Source organism: Pogoniulus pusillus, chromosome 24, assembly GCF_015220805.1.
Source record: "Pogoniulus pusillus isolate bPogPus1 chromosome 24, bPogPus1.pri, whole genome shotgun sequence".
Taxonomy (NCBI): domain Eukaryota; kingdom Metazoa; phylum Chordata; class Aves; order Piciformes; family Lybiidae; genus Pogoniulus; species Pogoniulus pusillus.
Genome location: NC_087287.1, coordinates 843,607 through 859,602, shown reverse-complemented (window position 1 = coordinate 859,602; position 15,996 = coordinate 843,607). Strand labels below are relative to the sequence as shown.

The window sequence follows — 15,996 nt, the reverse complement described above, 5'->3', positions numbered from 1 at the left end:
CCCAACTTTTGCTCTGATTCCACAGTTCTGGATGCTGGATCCGTGTGTCCTCGGGTCACTCAGCAGTACTGGTCTGGCTTTCTTCCAGCATGGGCATTCCTCAAAAAGCACCTGAACGAGTCCACAGGAGCTCAGTCCTGCTCTGCCTGCTTCGGGCTGGCCATGGCAGGAGGGTTGATAACAGATCTCAAAGCCTGCTGCTGCCAAACTGCCCCACCAAAACTGCCTCAAAACTGGAAGCTGCAAAGTCAGTGCCTTTATGCTTCAGCTCTTGTGTTGGATCTGGTACTGGCAGCCTTAAATCTCGCACCATTGAAGCAGAGTTGCTATTGTTTCCTGGATAAGGATGCGCTCCCATGGCTTGGGATGAGAAGCAGGCCAGTGCAGACCACCCCATCTGGGTAGGAATAATTAGCTGGTTAAATAGTAGTGCCTCAGAAAGGGGTCTTGGGGTCATAAACTAAGTATAAATCCCCAGTATCTTATGCTGTAGGGAACATGGAGTCTCTGTGAGAGAAGCATGCATCACACAGCCTCCAGTGGGAGGAGAGCAGCATGGATGGGAAGAAATCCAAGACAATGTGCTTTTGGCCAGTGGGGTTTGCAAACTTCTGCTTGGGTTTCTAGGTAGAGTTGTTGTTTCTGGGGGAATGTTCGTTGTCCTTCTCCTGTCTTGAGGTGCCTGATGTTAATGACAGAGGTTGTTTGGGACTTAGAGGGAGAAGTCCATCTTACGGGGGCAGGGAAGGAAACAGTGGGAAACCCCCTGTGTGCAGATGCCCTCTGTGCCAGCTGCCTTCAGGAACTCCTGGGTCATCAAATCTTTGCTATTTTGGGCAACCACATCACAGATTCCCATTCATAAATTGCTCAAGCACCATTACAAAAATAGATGGATTCCATTTATGTATTTATTTTTTCTCTTTTGCCTCTGTTGCTCTGATGTGAAACTCACTCCTCTGCTGCAGAGCCTCACCTCTGTGTTATAGACCTTGATGTAGTCACACCTGCACTTTGTTCTTCATCACCCTTTGCCTTTTTGACCACCCCACTGGGGTGGGGAAGAGGGTAAAGAAGGAATTATTTTCCAGGTGACAAAGCCCAAGATTTTCTTGTTTTCTGATAGGACAAACTTGTCACTCCATCACTGCCACTACCTCCCCAGTCATTCTGCATCCACCTCCATTTCCATTCACGTTTCTGAGAGGGAATGATGAATGCTGCAGGCAATAGCCCAGGGAGATGCTGCTCTTGTTCTTTCATCTTTACTGGGGGTGCCTTGCTTGAAATACCTTGAACTGGCATTGGCCTTTTTCTGAGCTGTCTCCCACCAAGGGATCAAGTGACATATAAGGAAGGAGTCCTGAAGCATCCTGAATCTCAGCCATTCTCTTGGAGGTAAGGGTCACAAGGCAGTGGTGTAAAGACTCAGAAGATTCCCAGCTAATGGCCTATTTCAGCAGAGGGAATCACACATCCTCCATTGTGGACAGCAAGTCCAGTTTCTAAGGAGATATTACAGGAGTGTAGGCAAGAGATCAGATACAGACAGCTGAAGAATTGTTTGGTCAGGTGTGGCTTTACCTGATTGTGTGTGACTGTTTCACACAGGCTGAAGAGTTCCAGAAGTTCATTGTCACTGGGATCTGAGCAGAACCAGCCTGGTCTTTAGTGCCTACAAAGTAAGGAAAAGGCAGAAGGCAGTACCTGGTAGGACCAATAAAGCCCCAGGCCAGAAGAAAGAGGCTCCAGATGAAGAGCAGAATGGGCCCTGTGCCAGTGCTGGGCATGTTGATGCATATCAAGATTGCAGAAGCTTGGCTTCATAGCTTAAACTGCCACTGCACCCACGAGGACTGCAGCTCATGGCTTCATGTAGCTTGTTTGGTCCCTAAAGATGAAGCAACAAGGCTGTGTTCAGAAGGGCAGTGTTTGAAAAGGTTGTTCTGAGTGGGAACTTGTAGCTGTGGAGCTGAATTGATACCTTGCAGCTTGCACAGCCCAGTGGTGGCAGTGGGCTAATGGAAGGGAAATGGCTGTCCACACAAGAGGAGCCCTTGCCCCCTCTCTTTTTACTCTGCTCCTGGTGCTAGGGAGCGTTTCCATGTTTAAACAGCACTCAGATTGTTTACTGAAGTGGGTGAGTGACACACCATCCAAAGCTCTGGGAATCACACCCTGAACTTCCCAAATAAATAGGCAGGAAGAGAGAAGCCAAACAGGATACAAGAGCTGAAAAGCCCCAAGATCAGCAAGATGCATCCCTGTCTGTCAAATCATTGTTTGAGTCCGAAAAATAGCATCTTGGATGCTGATTTTTCTACATTGGGCTGATTTTGATGCTTGGCATCTTAAACCCAGTTGAAAAGGTCACAGCCCAAGTCTCTTCTAAGCACCTGAGGGCTGATGAGCAAGAGGAGAGATGAGCAAAGCACTTATTTTCTTTGTCCAGGGAGATCCCGACAGGGTGCTGTGGGAATGATTACACAGGCTGGAGTAGGTGTGATGAGGCACTTTTTGTCCACTGGAACATCATGTTCAGGAGTGACACATCAGTCTGTAGATATTTCCTCCTGTGAGAACAGGCACTTCCGAAGCTTCGGGCTAGGTCAAGTCCTACCTACACTTATACTTGCTCCCATTTCCATTAGAGCATCCATCTTGAGCCTGGAGAAGGCTCCAAGGAGACCTTAGAGATGCATTTCAGTATCTGAAGGGTGTCTATAGGAAGGCTGGGGACTGCTGAGAAGAGCTGGTAGTAATAGGACAATGGGCAATGGTTTGAAACTGGAGCAGGGCAGTTTTAGGTTGGACATCTTTACTATGAGTGGTGAGATACTGGAACAGGCCACCCAAGGCTGTGCTTGAGACCCTGTCTCTGGAGACATTCAGGATCGGACTTGATGTGTCCATGGGCAGCCTGATGTAGTTGGAGCTGTCCCTGCTGCCTGCAGGAGAGTTGGACAAGGTGCCTGTGGAGGGTCCCTTCCCACCCAGTGCAATCTGTGAATCTATGATGTGCTGTCATGGGCCTTTAATCAGGCAGACTTTCTGTATTCTCCTAAGGTTCTTTGAAGCATCTTTTTGTCTTTGTCTTCTAAGCTGTTCCTCAGGGAGGAGATCTGACATAGCTTCCCCCAGCCAATTCCCCACCAGTTTGCACACACGCAGCCCGACCCCCCGATTGACGTCACCAGGGAAGTCCTCTGGTTTTCCTTGAGGATTCTAGCACAGGAAGCAGGTAGACACCAGTGTGTGTTTGCCCTGCAGCTGCCTGCGGGCAATGCCCTGGTGGTGTTCAGCCAGGTGAGGTGCCAGCCCCTCTGCACCAAGCCGTTTGTGGTGTCTGGGTCTTGACAGTGTGAAAATAACTTCCTAGGCTTGGAAACTTCTTTTCAACCACTGCAGCTGACTCAAACATTTGGATCTGGCCTGGCCCTCAGCTGAATGCATTGGTCAGGAGCTGATCCAGCACTGTGACCCCTGCTCTACCACAGCTCTGCCCCATTACTTCCCAGAGGATCTCCACTACATGGCCAGTCATAAAACCAGCAACAGCCATGGGTTGCAGACAAGCAGATGATTCAAGGACATCCCTATGAGCTATCTCCACCAGATTTGAGATCAGGCAGAATTGCACAACCTTCATTTATATTTACTTAGTTGCCCTCTGCTCCTCTAAACACCACTGCTGACATTCCTGTGGTCAGCAAGAAGATCTTTTCTTTCTCTTAATCAGCAGTGAATCTCTTGCAGCTTTAAATTACTCACTTCAAGGTAACTTATGAAGAGCTTGAATATGAAGAAAAATAAACAAAAATCTAGAGCCTCTTGATGAGCCTGGAAACCCAGCTGGCAAACACCCACATCAGCTGCTTTGCAAAGAGGTTGAACTAAGCAACCAGCATCAAGTATGAGTTATTAAAAAGCAGTGGAGCTTGCAAACAGCAGTTCCCCACAGGCTCTGACAGCCTTTCTGCTGTAACAGAGACACGAAAAGACAGTGCCCAAAGAAATTGCTTTTCTAAATATTTTGGTAAAACAGGAATTATTTTTTTTCATGCAGACTATTGCTTTTCTAAATGTTTCAATGCTAGAAGATAAGAGATATATTAAAGTTTAATTCCATTTCATTCCATTGTTTAGGGTTTGCTCACTGGAGCAGTAAACATTTACCAGATAAATGAGCAAAGCATTTTCCTTCTTCATGAAAAAAGGACAGCAAGTGAAATATTTTCCTTCTGACCGAGAAAAGAAAAACACAATAAAACCTTGTCTTGGGCTTTTAAACGTAATCACACTTTAAAAGAAAATAAATTCCTCTCCTAAGTTGTAGGATGAAGCCTTGCCCCTCTATAAATAACAAGGTTCCAGCATCTCCAGTGTCTTTCCCAGGAAATATGCAAACAAACGATGTTTGCTCTCTGTCTCACTCCGCACTGATGTCAAATCCTGGCTCTTGGCAGGAGGTGCCATTTCCTTTCTTACCCAGAGCAGTTTCTTGCAAACCAGCACTCAAGGCGTGGCTGTGGTCCATTTTTGATCTGCTCCATGGTGTTATTTTGCTGAAGTCTCAGAGCTGTAGAGATAGCTTAAAACAAAGGCCAGGCGACCGAACCGCTTTTTTGGCAGAGCCTTACGTGGTTCAGTGTCTTCATCGATGACACTGACGGTGAGACTGGGGCAGCCTCAGCAAGTCTGCAGGTGACACCAAGCTGAGTGCCATGCAGGGGTACCCGGAGGGGCTGGCTCAGAAGAATCTCGTGAGGTTCAGTAAGGCAAAGTGCAAGGTCCTGCACGTAGGTTGGGGCAATTTCTGATATCAGTCCAGGCTGGGGGATGATGAAACTGAGGGCAGCCCTGCAGAAAAGGACATGGGGGTGCTGGTGGGTGAGAAGCTGGACATGAGCCAGCAGTGGGTACTGGCAGACCAGCAGGCCAATGGCAGCCTGGATGATCCAGGTGTTTTAGTGAACCTGCCCTGGTGTGAAACCTACAGGGCAGCAGGTTGTGCTCAGACTGGGTGCTGGCTGCTCAGCGGGTCTGAAGATGCGCTGTGTAGTAAAGATTGCCGACAGCTTGCTCAGGAGCAGACCTGGTGAGCTGGCAGGGCGCTGCTGCCTCTATCAGCTTCCCTGCTGAGGGCCAAACTGCACGGGATGGCTGCCTCTGCTCCAATGTTTCAAGTGTGCCTTTCATTTGAGGGTCTCGAAATGCCTTTCCAAGGCACTGGCCCAATCCTTCCTCTTGCTGAGGGGGAACCTGGCTTTGGTCATATTTCCTCCTCCAAGAATTTTGTCACCTAAATGGGACAATCAGGAATTCTAAGCAGACTACCTTATTTTCCAGTAACTTGTGTTTCAGCATCCTCTGCCACAAGCCAAGCTAGCTGGCTGGCATGTGGCACCTACCTGGAGCCTCTGCCACTGTGGCAGTCAGATATCAGCTTTTTGTTAAAGTTGAGGAGACTGCCTGGTTCCATTGCCACTTCTTAGGCCTTCTGCCCCTGGTATGCCTCAGCTTAGTCCACCAGGACCAGGGGGGGCAGGAAATGGTGCTCTCAGGGATAGACAGGAGTTAACAAAGCTTTTCCCCTGCATGGATTTGCGTTCACTTGCTGAAGGAGAGATGGTTCCAGTGGACCTGAGTAGGTCATGTAGCAGTGCTGCATCCAAGGTGAAAGTGCAGGGCTGTCAAGACTGCCTGCTAGCGCCAAGCCTTTGGTCGGCACAGGATTTGGGGTTTATTTCCTCAAGTAACACAGAGCCAGAGGCTGCACTAGGCCCTTGGGTGAGTACCACCTACCACCACCTCACCGCCCCATCAGCCCCACCTGCTTGGGCACACCCAGAGCACACACTCGAAGTGGAGCTCCAGCACACAAACGTCAACCCCACCCAGCATGGCCAGCTCCTGCAGCACAAACCCAGGGGAGCTGCCGTTGCTGAGTGGTGGCTGTAGTCAAAAACATCTTTATCAGGTCTGCAGAACCTTGTGGGGACATCCATGCCAGGTCTGTGTGGTCTGAATGCCTTCGTCTTGTTGGTGTATGGACATTGAAGCATGAGTGTATGATTCTATGACTTCCACTGGGAAACCTCTAGGCTGGAGAGCAGCTTGGCCAGCCAGGGTCCGGCACAGCCTCAGCTCCAGGCTGCCCTCTGTGACTGAGAACAATTGCACTGACAGTCTTTGGATGCTGATTGTCACATGCTTGGTATAGAGAGCCGTTTGTAACAGCCAGGCACAGCAAAAGACAGTTAACGTTTCCTGTCTCTTCAGACAGCTCTTAGAGCCGCTGCGAGAGCTTAGGTCTCACTTGTGTCCCCACACACCTGCTCTGCCCCCAGTCTCTTCTTTAGTATCGTTTTCATCTTACTGCTCCCATTAGTGAAAACTGCCACCCCCTCAGAACACACAAGACTGATGAGCTTCAAAACGTAGCTAACAGGATTCCTAGGGCCCAGGTTCAGTGGATTTTCTGTTATTAGTCCACCCTCTTGTTCTCACAGTGTGTATAACTCAGGTTGTGACATTGCAGAATGTGGTCAGCAAAGGCACAAGGACATGGAATGGGCTGCCCAGAGAGGCTGTGGAGTCTCTCTCTCAGGAGAGATTCCAAACCTGCCTGGGCATGATCCTGGGCAGGCTGATGCAGCTCAAGCAGCTTCAGCAGGGCAGTTGGACTGAGTGACCTGCAGAGGCTCACCCACAGTGCTGATTCTGTGCTTTGGAATTTGGCAGTAACTCGTGTCAGAAAGAGGCTTGCAGTCCTTCATCCCAGCGTACTCCAGTGAATCCCAGCAGTGCTTTTGCTCTCATTCAGGCTAATATAAAGTGAGGGCGGGGGGGGGGGGGGGGGGGGGGGGGAAGGAGAAAACTGGAAGAATGGTTCTGCATGAGGAGCAAAGTAACTAACAGCAGCCTTTGTGCGGTCTGGTTAGCTAAGGAGTGCTAGCAAATTACAGGCACCAGTAAATCAGTCCTAAAGCTGCAGTGGAGACCTTCTCACTCTACAACTACCTGAAAATAATGGGGTCAGTCTGTTCTCGCAAGCAACAACCTCAAGCTGTGCCAGGCAAGGTTGAGATTGGATATTAGGAAAACTTTTCTCACCAAAAAGGTTGTCAAGGCCTGGCCCAGGCTGCCCAGGCCAGTGGTGGAGTCACCATCTCTGGAGGGGTCTTAAAGCCTTGGAAATGTGGTGCTGAGGGACGTGGTTTAGTGGTGACCTGGCAGTGCTGGGTTAAAGGTTGGACTCTATGATCTTAAAGCTCTTGTCAGCCAAAATGATTGCATGAGTCTACAGTTTGCAGAGAGTCATCTGCAGTGGTCTTGAGCTTGGCTTTAGTGCTGCTTTTTTGTGAAAGAGCAACAGAAGCAGCTCAGGAATACTTTCCCTGTCTCTGGTAGGAGTGGGAACTGACCTTCTTAGACTATTAAATGGTTGATAACTGGGGGAAAGAAATGCGTTTTGGCTTTGGCTGGGGGGAGAGGCTTTGTGTTTTGTTAGAAAATGTGTGATGTCCCAGAGCCTAAGTAAAGGGGCAGTGTGAGTCTTGTTACGTAGAACTTACACTTTCTGATCATCTGTGTGCTGGTGAAAATGCCATTTCAACCCAAATCTTCATTTCAGCATCCTTATGGGGTGTAGGTGATACGCTCTTTACTTTTGGATTTCACAAGGGTTAGATGCATTCAGGCCCAGGGCTACATACTGCAAACAGGGCAAATTACCTTCAAAAATAGAAAGGCAGAAGTAGAAATGATGCCATAGTTATGTGTCCTTCAAACTGATAATAATAGATCAATAACTTTAAAGCTGGAGAGAGCCTTCCAGGAAAGCTGCAGTCCTGCTCTAAAGACCCACTGTTGATAGGTCAATACTGAGAAACACAGCTGAGCAAGCTGATGTTCCACACCATCCTGCCAGGAGCTGAATTTTCCCCACCCATGTGACAGGGGTTGGTTTTCAGACTCCCAAATACTGGACACAAATTCTCTGATGGGTTCTGCCCTTCAGTGTAATATGAAGTGCTAACAGTGCTGTCAGCATCAGCTATGGTAGCATTGTCCTGCTTTAGAAGTTCTTCTCTTCTGGGAAGGAAACTCTCTTTGGAGTCCAAGTTTTACTTCCTTTTTTTCTCTTTTTCTGTTTGATGGATTGGATCACAGTCTCCTCTTTGCTTCATCGAGGCAATACCCTGCACAGACCTCAGCTGCTGCCAAGTCTCTAAATAAAGGCAAGAAAAGGTGATGGGCGAGTTCCAGGGTCTCCTCCTTAGCATGGTGCTGCAGGAGACGAAAGGGACAGGCAGTGACCTCCCTGCGGACAGCTGGACAGGAGGTGCCAACATCCCTCAAAGTGTAAATCTTGCCCAGAGGTAGCTTGGTTGCCTTTTAAAGCAGCTCTTTGCCTGTCAGGCCAGTCAGTGGTGACAGTACAGCCTCCTCTATCTCCAGTAGACATGCTGCTAGAGGCAACATCTGGCTGCTGACAGCTGGGGGGGCTGGGGAGAAGTTAGTTCAGCTGGTCACGGATGCGTTGCTAGTCAGTGCCTAACTTCTGGGCTTTGAGCAGAACAACAGTGCAGGACACACAGAAGCTCTCCTGCGGTTCCTGTCTGGGCTCTCGCTCTTGGGCCAGGGCCTCATAAACAGGTGTCAGCATCCCAAAAAAGATCTGCCCTGGTTGCCAGCAGCGGGTATCCTCGCTGGCACACAGCTCCACAGGCCAGCGGGAGTGACCCGTGGCGCAGCCCCGAGACACACTTGCCCCGTGGCAAACTGAAGCTTCCTTTACATTTGCCTCCCCTTACTTCTGCTGAGGACAAAGCAGGGATTCCAGGCTCCAAATCTGACAAGCTCTTAAAGTGTCAGTAGGGGGAAAAGGAAAAAGAGGAGTCGTGGCAGGTGAGTCACTCATGAAAGCTATTTCTTTTTCCTTAGCCCAAGGATTAACCTGTAGCTTTGAACTGGGAAGACAGAGGGTGGAAAGGAGTGGGTGAGATGTGCTGAAGGAGAGTTTTGCTGCTAGGGGGCAATATGTGGTAAGCAAAACCTCGGCCAGGCGTTTCCTCTCGCTCTCTGCCCGAGCTGCTTTAGGAAGAGCCCCAGTCCCCCGAGCACTTGGAGTTGTTTACACTGGCATTGCTTCTGCAGCAAAAACAAAGGAGAAACGAAAGGCACAAGCTGTACCTATAGGTGCATTTCTGCATCCTTCTGACACAGTGCAGAGATCTGTGTGAGTGCATCACTACCAGTTCTGGGACCTGTGCACAAGACTTTTAGAAAACAAGCCTTCAGCCTAAGGAATTTAAACCCTGTACATAGGATTTCAGAAAGATTTTGTGAAGAAGTGGAGCTATGGCTCCTTTAAAGCTATTTGCTCAGGAAACTTACCCTGCATAAGTCTTTATTTTTCAATCTCGCTTCTATCACAATTTATATAAGGGAAAGAAAAACAGAGTGGAGACATTTAAAAGTCTTAAATCAGATGGTGTTGTAACTCTCCTGCTTCTTCCCTGTGGAGAACAACTGGGTTGGCTAACAGATCTCTCTGTGACTTTCTCATTCTAGCCAGGTTCTTGAACACACTGCTTAAAAATAAGGAAAACAAGGGGAGATAAGAGAAGGAAAGAAAAGAAGGGGAGATAAGAGAAGGCAGCTTCAGCCAAGTTATTGGTTTCAGGCTGAGCAGTGAAATAGTTTGTTGTTTGTGTATATATCCTCATGCTGACTCGGTGATGTTAGTTTTAGAACTAGTGCAGGATGTTTCTATAAACACTGCACTGTGTGAATGCAAGTTTCCATTTGTTTTAATGAAGAATTACTCTCTGCCTGAGAATATCTACTCCAGTGGGTCTTGGGCTGCTAGTGGAGAAAAGACATCCACTTCTAGAGGAGGCTTACAGTTCTGCTTCACCTGGTCACCAAAGTCCAACCAGGAGGGCTTGCCTAAATGAATCAAGGTTACAGCATAGTGTGCCATATTTCTGCAGTGGAAAACATCATTAACTAATTAGTGTTAATTTTTGCAAGAGTTTGAGGACTTTTGCAGCTGCAACTGTAGTTTGGACAAAGGAGGAGTGTGTGGCTTTGAGGGGAGTTTAAGTTAATTTTATCTTGCTTCCCATATTGTTCAAAGACACTCACTGGAGAATCAAAAGAAACAACTGATGCAAGATGTGCACAGACCCTTCTTACCTCTACAGTGCATTTGTCTCTTCTGGCCTTTTCTCCCTCCAGTTTCTGTCTTCACACTGTCATCTCTGTGGTTCAAAGAAGTTTCTCTGCTTCAGAGGAATACATTGGTTGCTTATTTTGCACTGGAAATGGCACCAAGCTCACTGTGCCTGGTGCATCTCACAGAGAAATTGCCTCAGACTGGCCAAGGTATCTCTACCTGCTGCAGTTTGCAAGGTCATTGTAGCATCTTCCTGCTCTGAACTGCAGCTGGAGACTCAGTACAATCCACAACGTCCTCGGATCTTCAGGAAAACTGCCACTGGGAGCAGCAAAGTAGCTTGAGAGCTGCTGCAAACACCTCTTTCTGTGTCATCTTTCTCTTGCTCTCCATGGTACCTCACTCCTAACAAACATGGGCAACTGTTGAGATGTGTATAGTCACCTACCCTATGGAGCTGTTCTGCACAGAGGTGCTGCCTCCAAGCCTGCTCTGTGATCCCTCCTGTGACAAATACAGGGTTAGTAACAGCAAATATGGGAACTACCTGGCAGTGCTTGTGCTAAAGAGCTTCTGTTCTCTCCTTGTCTGATCTTCTCGGAGCACTTTCTCAAGCCTAGATCACTGGTGGTCTTGAAATCAATAACAAATGCTTTTAGGATTCTGCACTCTCACAGACTGGGAATGTTTACAGACAGGCAAAGAATACTTCAGAGTGTGCCATTATCTATTTACTTGCAGACTTCTATAGACTTAGCAGGGTGTTCTCTGGTTCCTAGCAAATATTGGCAAATGACAAAGCGATACAGATAAAGTGTCCAAGAGGCATTGGGCAGGTCTGAGTCTATGTTCCAGGAATATTAGTCACTTCTATTGTCTCAAAATCCATGGGTTTCTGATGAAGATCAGCTGTGCAGAGGGAGGAGAAAGGGCCGATTTCTTATCAGGCTGTGTTGGCACACACCAAGCGCTTCTTTAGGGCTGTGCTGTGGAGTTTTGAGGCTAGCAAACAGCAGAGCCCGAGTTAGCCAGCATTAGAAGGCAGCAAAGCTAACAACTTTCACAATGCTCTCCTCCTTCAGCTCCCAGCAGAGAGATTAAGATGTGACCCTGACTGAAATGGGATGTTAATGTGCTTCGTGCTCTTCGTATTACATCAACTCTCTTGCCATAAATAATTCTGAGCTTGAATTTATTTTGAGATTAAATTACTGCCCTTCTTTAATAGGATTAACACAAACTGGAGAGTCATGGCTTTAAGTCTTTGAAATACTCTGTTCCATATAAAAAGATGTTCTGTGTTCCTCAACAGAATGCTTTAATGGAAGTTAATTATAACGCCTGGGCGTTTGTAATTACCAGAGTGGTTTGGGTGGTTTTGCTCAGTGCTAAATCCTGACATCAGCTGCAAGTGCAGAAATCAGACTTGTTGCCATTAAGATGGTGTCAATGAAGCTCTCACGTTTCACATCGTTTCCAGTAGTTCTAATAAACCCAAATTGTATGATTCACTGCCTGCCTATTGCTTGCTTGTTCTCTCTGGTACTGCCAGGCTACTGATGTGTAAACAGAAGGGTAAATATGTGCTTGCAGGTGGGCGATTGTTTGGGCTTGCACAATAGTACTGAATCATTTCAGCAGGTCTCCTTGCTCTGTGCTGGGCATTTATCAAACTCTGCTCACACGTGCAGCTCCACGGCACAGGGAGCTCATTTGGACTCAATGGTGCTTGTGATATTCTCCTCTGAACATATCACATCCTAATTGTACTTTCTGGACTAGCACTCTTCAGTTCAGAGGTCAATTTTGAGACTAAAGTATTCAGGCTCATAGTCAGCAAAGAAATGCTTCTCTTCTAATGAGCTCTGTGATAGCTGAAGGAACACTTGTAGTACATTGTGAAAGCAGGAAAAAGGAGAGAGGACTTTTGCAGCCCTTAATCTATTGTTTCTTGGAGGTTGTTTCAGGCATTCCTCCAAAGGAACACACAGGTTGGTTTGCTTATGAAGCTCCAAAAGTTGGTGTATTGTTACATGGGTATGTTTCAGCTATAGAACAAAAGCTCAAGAGCAGAGGGTTCTGCAGCTGGCAGCAGTGGTGGTTGGTTCCCATGTGTTCAGGCCCTGTGTGCATGTGTATGTTGGTAGAAAGATTGCATGTGTGTGCTGGCAGTGGTGACAAACATGTTGCTTGCTGCCATGAGGCTGCTGACTTTTTTGGCTGCCTCTTTGTATTACCCCATAAAAAGCTTCTTTATCTATCACAAATTGTTATTGAAGAGCTCTGCTGAGTTCAGGGATGCTGACCGAGGTCGCATCTTTTCCAAGATAACTGTTTGGGCATTTTAAACAATAGCCAGGAGCAGCAGCAGGGCCCTACAGAGGCGTAGGCATCGTGTGCTGTGCCCACGAAGCGCGTGAGGGTAGCTGCTGCCTGGCTGTTGCGCAAAGGCGATGGCATCAGTGAGTGCTGCAGTTCCCAGGAAAGCAGGCAGCTCACAGCCACCCACTCGGGGCAGGGATTGCCCAGATACAGGGACTGAAATGAGCATCACAAACTCAGGGTGTCTGGAGTTCCAGAGAAGCGTATCTCCGATTCCAGAGAAGCCAGACTCGCACTCCTCCTGTTGCTCTCACGATGATAAGCTCCAGAAGTGTGCCAGGGCTATGGCTGCACCTTCCTCTGCTGCAGGTTGTTGTCCATGTTAGCTTCTGCCTGTCACCATGAAGAGCCTGGATTGCAGGCTCATGCAGTGCCTTCCTAACATGAAAGTTGGGTCAGGTCCCTTGGGGTCGTGCATGGTGGAGCTCTGACCACCTCCAGGGATCGGTGGAGATTCACAGCCTTGCTGAGCCCTTTCCCCTTGATGTGATCACGCAGGCTGGTAAAGAATTAAAATGTACAGGTTTAATGTCTAGTAATAATTTCCCTTGCTGCACCTTGGGTCTGTTGCCTCCTGTCCTTTTGCTCTGCTGTGTCTGTACCTACTCAGCAGGTACAGGACAAAAATTTGGACCACATCATTCTCTTCTTTGGGCTGCATGAGAACTGGTCTTTCAGGCTCTCCTCATGCACATAAGACCCCTGTTCATCTTGATGGTACTCCACCAGACTTGCTCAAGTTTGCCAATGTCCTTCTTGTGCTGAGGAGCCCAAACTGGGCACAGCACTCTACCTGTGATCCTGCAAGGGTCAAGTACAGGAGAATAATTCATCCCTTGACCTGCTGCCTTTGCTTCCCAAACTAGCGCAGTGTGCAGCTGTCCTTCACTACTGAGGACTAATGCTAACTGTGAACATCTCCACCAGAACTCCCAGGTGCCTTACTGCAGTGATGCTTCCTACCTGGTCCTTGTTGAGTTAGTGCTTGTGCTTGAGGCTGATCTGTCCAAGAACTTGTGTTTTGTGAGGCTGCCCTCAGCCCATTCTTCCAGTCCATTGAGACATCTCGAATTGACAGCCTTATGCTCCAACTTACCAACCACACTTCTCAGTCTTATGTCATCTGCAGACTTAGAGAATGAGAATTTTCCTTGTCTCTTCCTTTCACATCATCCCTGAAGTCCAACCAAGTTCAGACAGGTAGTTTGGTGAAGAGGAGCAACATGCTTGTAGGCTAAGACATAGCTAATTAAAAGCAATAGCTGTCCTCACCTCATCATAAGCTTGGTGGCAGGCATCTGTAGGAGGGCAGCACTTTTCCTGATGGGCTAAGTCTGTACCATTTCTGCTGCTTTCTGCTCCAGAGACAGGGTTGAACTGGTTGCAGCAACAGTCAGTTGTAATATAGCTCCTCTTAGAACACGCTGCTCTGCATGCTTACGTTGTTTTTGTTTGGGGGGAGAGGCTAAATGTTAAAATTCTTGCTTTATCTTCTCTCAAAGACAAGCAAATCCTTCTCCTCTGTGGTTTAAGAAAGGCCACAATGCCACAGTATTTTACTTCAGTGTCAAAAAGAATCAGATCTGGGCACAGCCTGCCTGCCAGTGCCTGCGGGGATGAACAGCAAACACTGCCTTGCATTTCAATGGGTTCCTGGTCGCTCAGTGCAGGATTTGCACTAAATCCTTTCACCCTTCTATACACGTAGATAGTAACTGCAAACAGTACAGGTGGCTGGCAGCTTGGGAAGGAGAAAACCTCAGATTTCCAAAACTCACTAAGTAGGAATGGTTCAGTGAATCAGATGCAGTACATGAATACTTGAGGGGAAAGCCACTACTCAGTTTTTCAGCACAAACAAATGCTTGCTGAAGAAGAAAATCCTTCCGAGCAGGGGAAAGCACCATGCCACCTACCTCCACCAGCTAATTCTCAGGTGATTTTTCTTTTCCTCCCCATTTTTCCTTCTCTTCCCAAGAAATCTTTCCATGAGGCCATACATTAAATACATCCTGAGAGAGCAATGCAGAAAAGAAGTTAACTGAGAACTGCTTTGGAGGAGGGAGGACATCTAGGTAGAGCTGAAGAAGGCTGCAGGAAAGCTGAGAAGGGAGGCAGAGAGAAGGGGTGGGAGCCCTGCAGAAGGGCTCATTGGCAGAAGAAGGCAGGAGCAGGATACGTTTCAGCTTTTGGGTGGCTCTGGGAGGAGCAAGTGTTGGGATTAAAGTGTCTTGATGAAATCGTTCCTTTTCATTTCAGACTCAGACCACAGTGAGTTTCATGGGGTGGATTTTCTGCCAGAAGATCTGAACAAAGCTCCAGAGGAGACAGGAATGAGGGTGAACAAGAAATACTCCTGCCTACCTGCAGAGGAGAAGGGCATCCATATTATCAACATCCGAGCTATTGAGGACATAGGATATGACCAGCACGAGAGTACAGTGAGTACAGGATGGGCCAGACATGCCATAACTGGTGTGCTGAGCTTTACCCCCCAAGTTATTTCCCAGCTTTCTATTCCCAGGCTGCTCTGAAATCCCCTCTCTCTGTTTTTCAGCAGTGCTGAGGTGGGCTGCCACCAGCCACGGTACATCCTAATTGAGTGGGGTTTGGTGTTTGCTGTGAAGGATCCTTCTAATCCTGTAGCATAAGAGAGGGGTGGCTGTCCCTGGAGTAAGAGATCTGGCAGTAAGGCTGTGGCAAATTCCTTTGCCCACATACAGTAGAACTAAGACATGTCAAATTTGAAGCTATTGTTAGCATCATCTGTAGCACACAACAAAGATTGCATCTCCAGTGTCATTCATTGTGCCTTGGTTCAGTTCTTTAACTCCCATCATAAGGGAAGTTATAACATGAGTACCAACAGGATTAGGAGGTGGTTATGTCATGAACACATTGAAAGCAGTTTGTTGGGGTAGAGGGACTGAGGCGGAGTGGGCTGTTTAACAGATCTCACTGTGTAATGCAATGCTTGATTCACTGGGATTGTGCTTAGTTAGGATGGAGCATGGGGGAACAATTGTCACTTCACGTGGTCCAAGTCAGTGTAACTCTATTCTCTTGCAGCAGCACTGCAAGAAATGCTGTAGTCTAGAATTGCCTTCCAGTGCTGATCCCCCACCCTGAAATACTCTAACCACTTGTTGCTTTAAAGCAGGAATGAATTGCTTTTTCCAGTGTTCTCTTTCCTGTTGGGGTTTGCCTGCTCTCATAAATGAAGCAATGCCTTGAGGTTGTAGTGCCTGCTGTGCAGCACCTACTCCCGAATGAGCAGGGAGTCTCTGCGGGGTCAGCTGTCCAGCTGGGAAGCTAAATGAGATGTGAAGCAGCTCTCACGTCGTTTCTCACAGTGTGACCTGTCCGCTTCCTGGTGCCAGAGGCTAGAAGGAACAGGGACAGTAGGGAACATTTCTCCACCCGGGGCA

At 47.8% G+C, this 15,996-nt stretch overlaps 1 protein-coding gene across 5 annotated transcripts in view; it reads left to right on the top strand.

The window, feature by feature from the left end:
- ANO1 (anoctamin 1) overlaps window positions 1–15,996 on the top strand; it is a 79,458-nt gene that overhangs the window by 18,731 nt on the left and 44,731 nt on the right. For all 5 annotated transcript variants that reach the window (XM_064163021.1, XM_064163020.1, XM_064163019.1 and 2 more), the window contains exon 2: window positions 14,828–15,009. In XM_064163021.1, coding sequence (XP_064019091.1) covers window positions 14,828–15,009 — 182 coding nt within the window. The remainder of the gene's footprint in view (window positions 1–14,827; window positions 15,010–15,996) is intronic.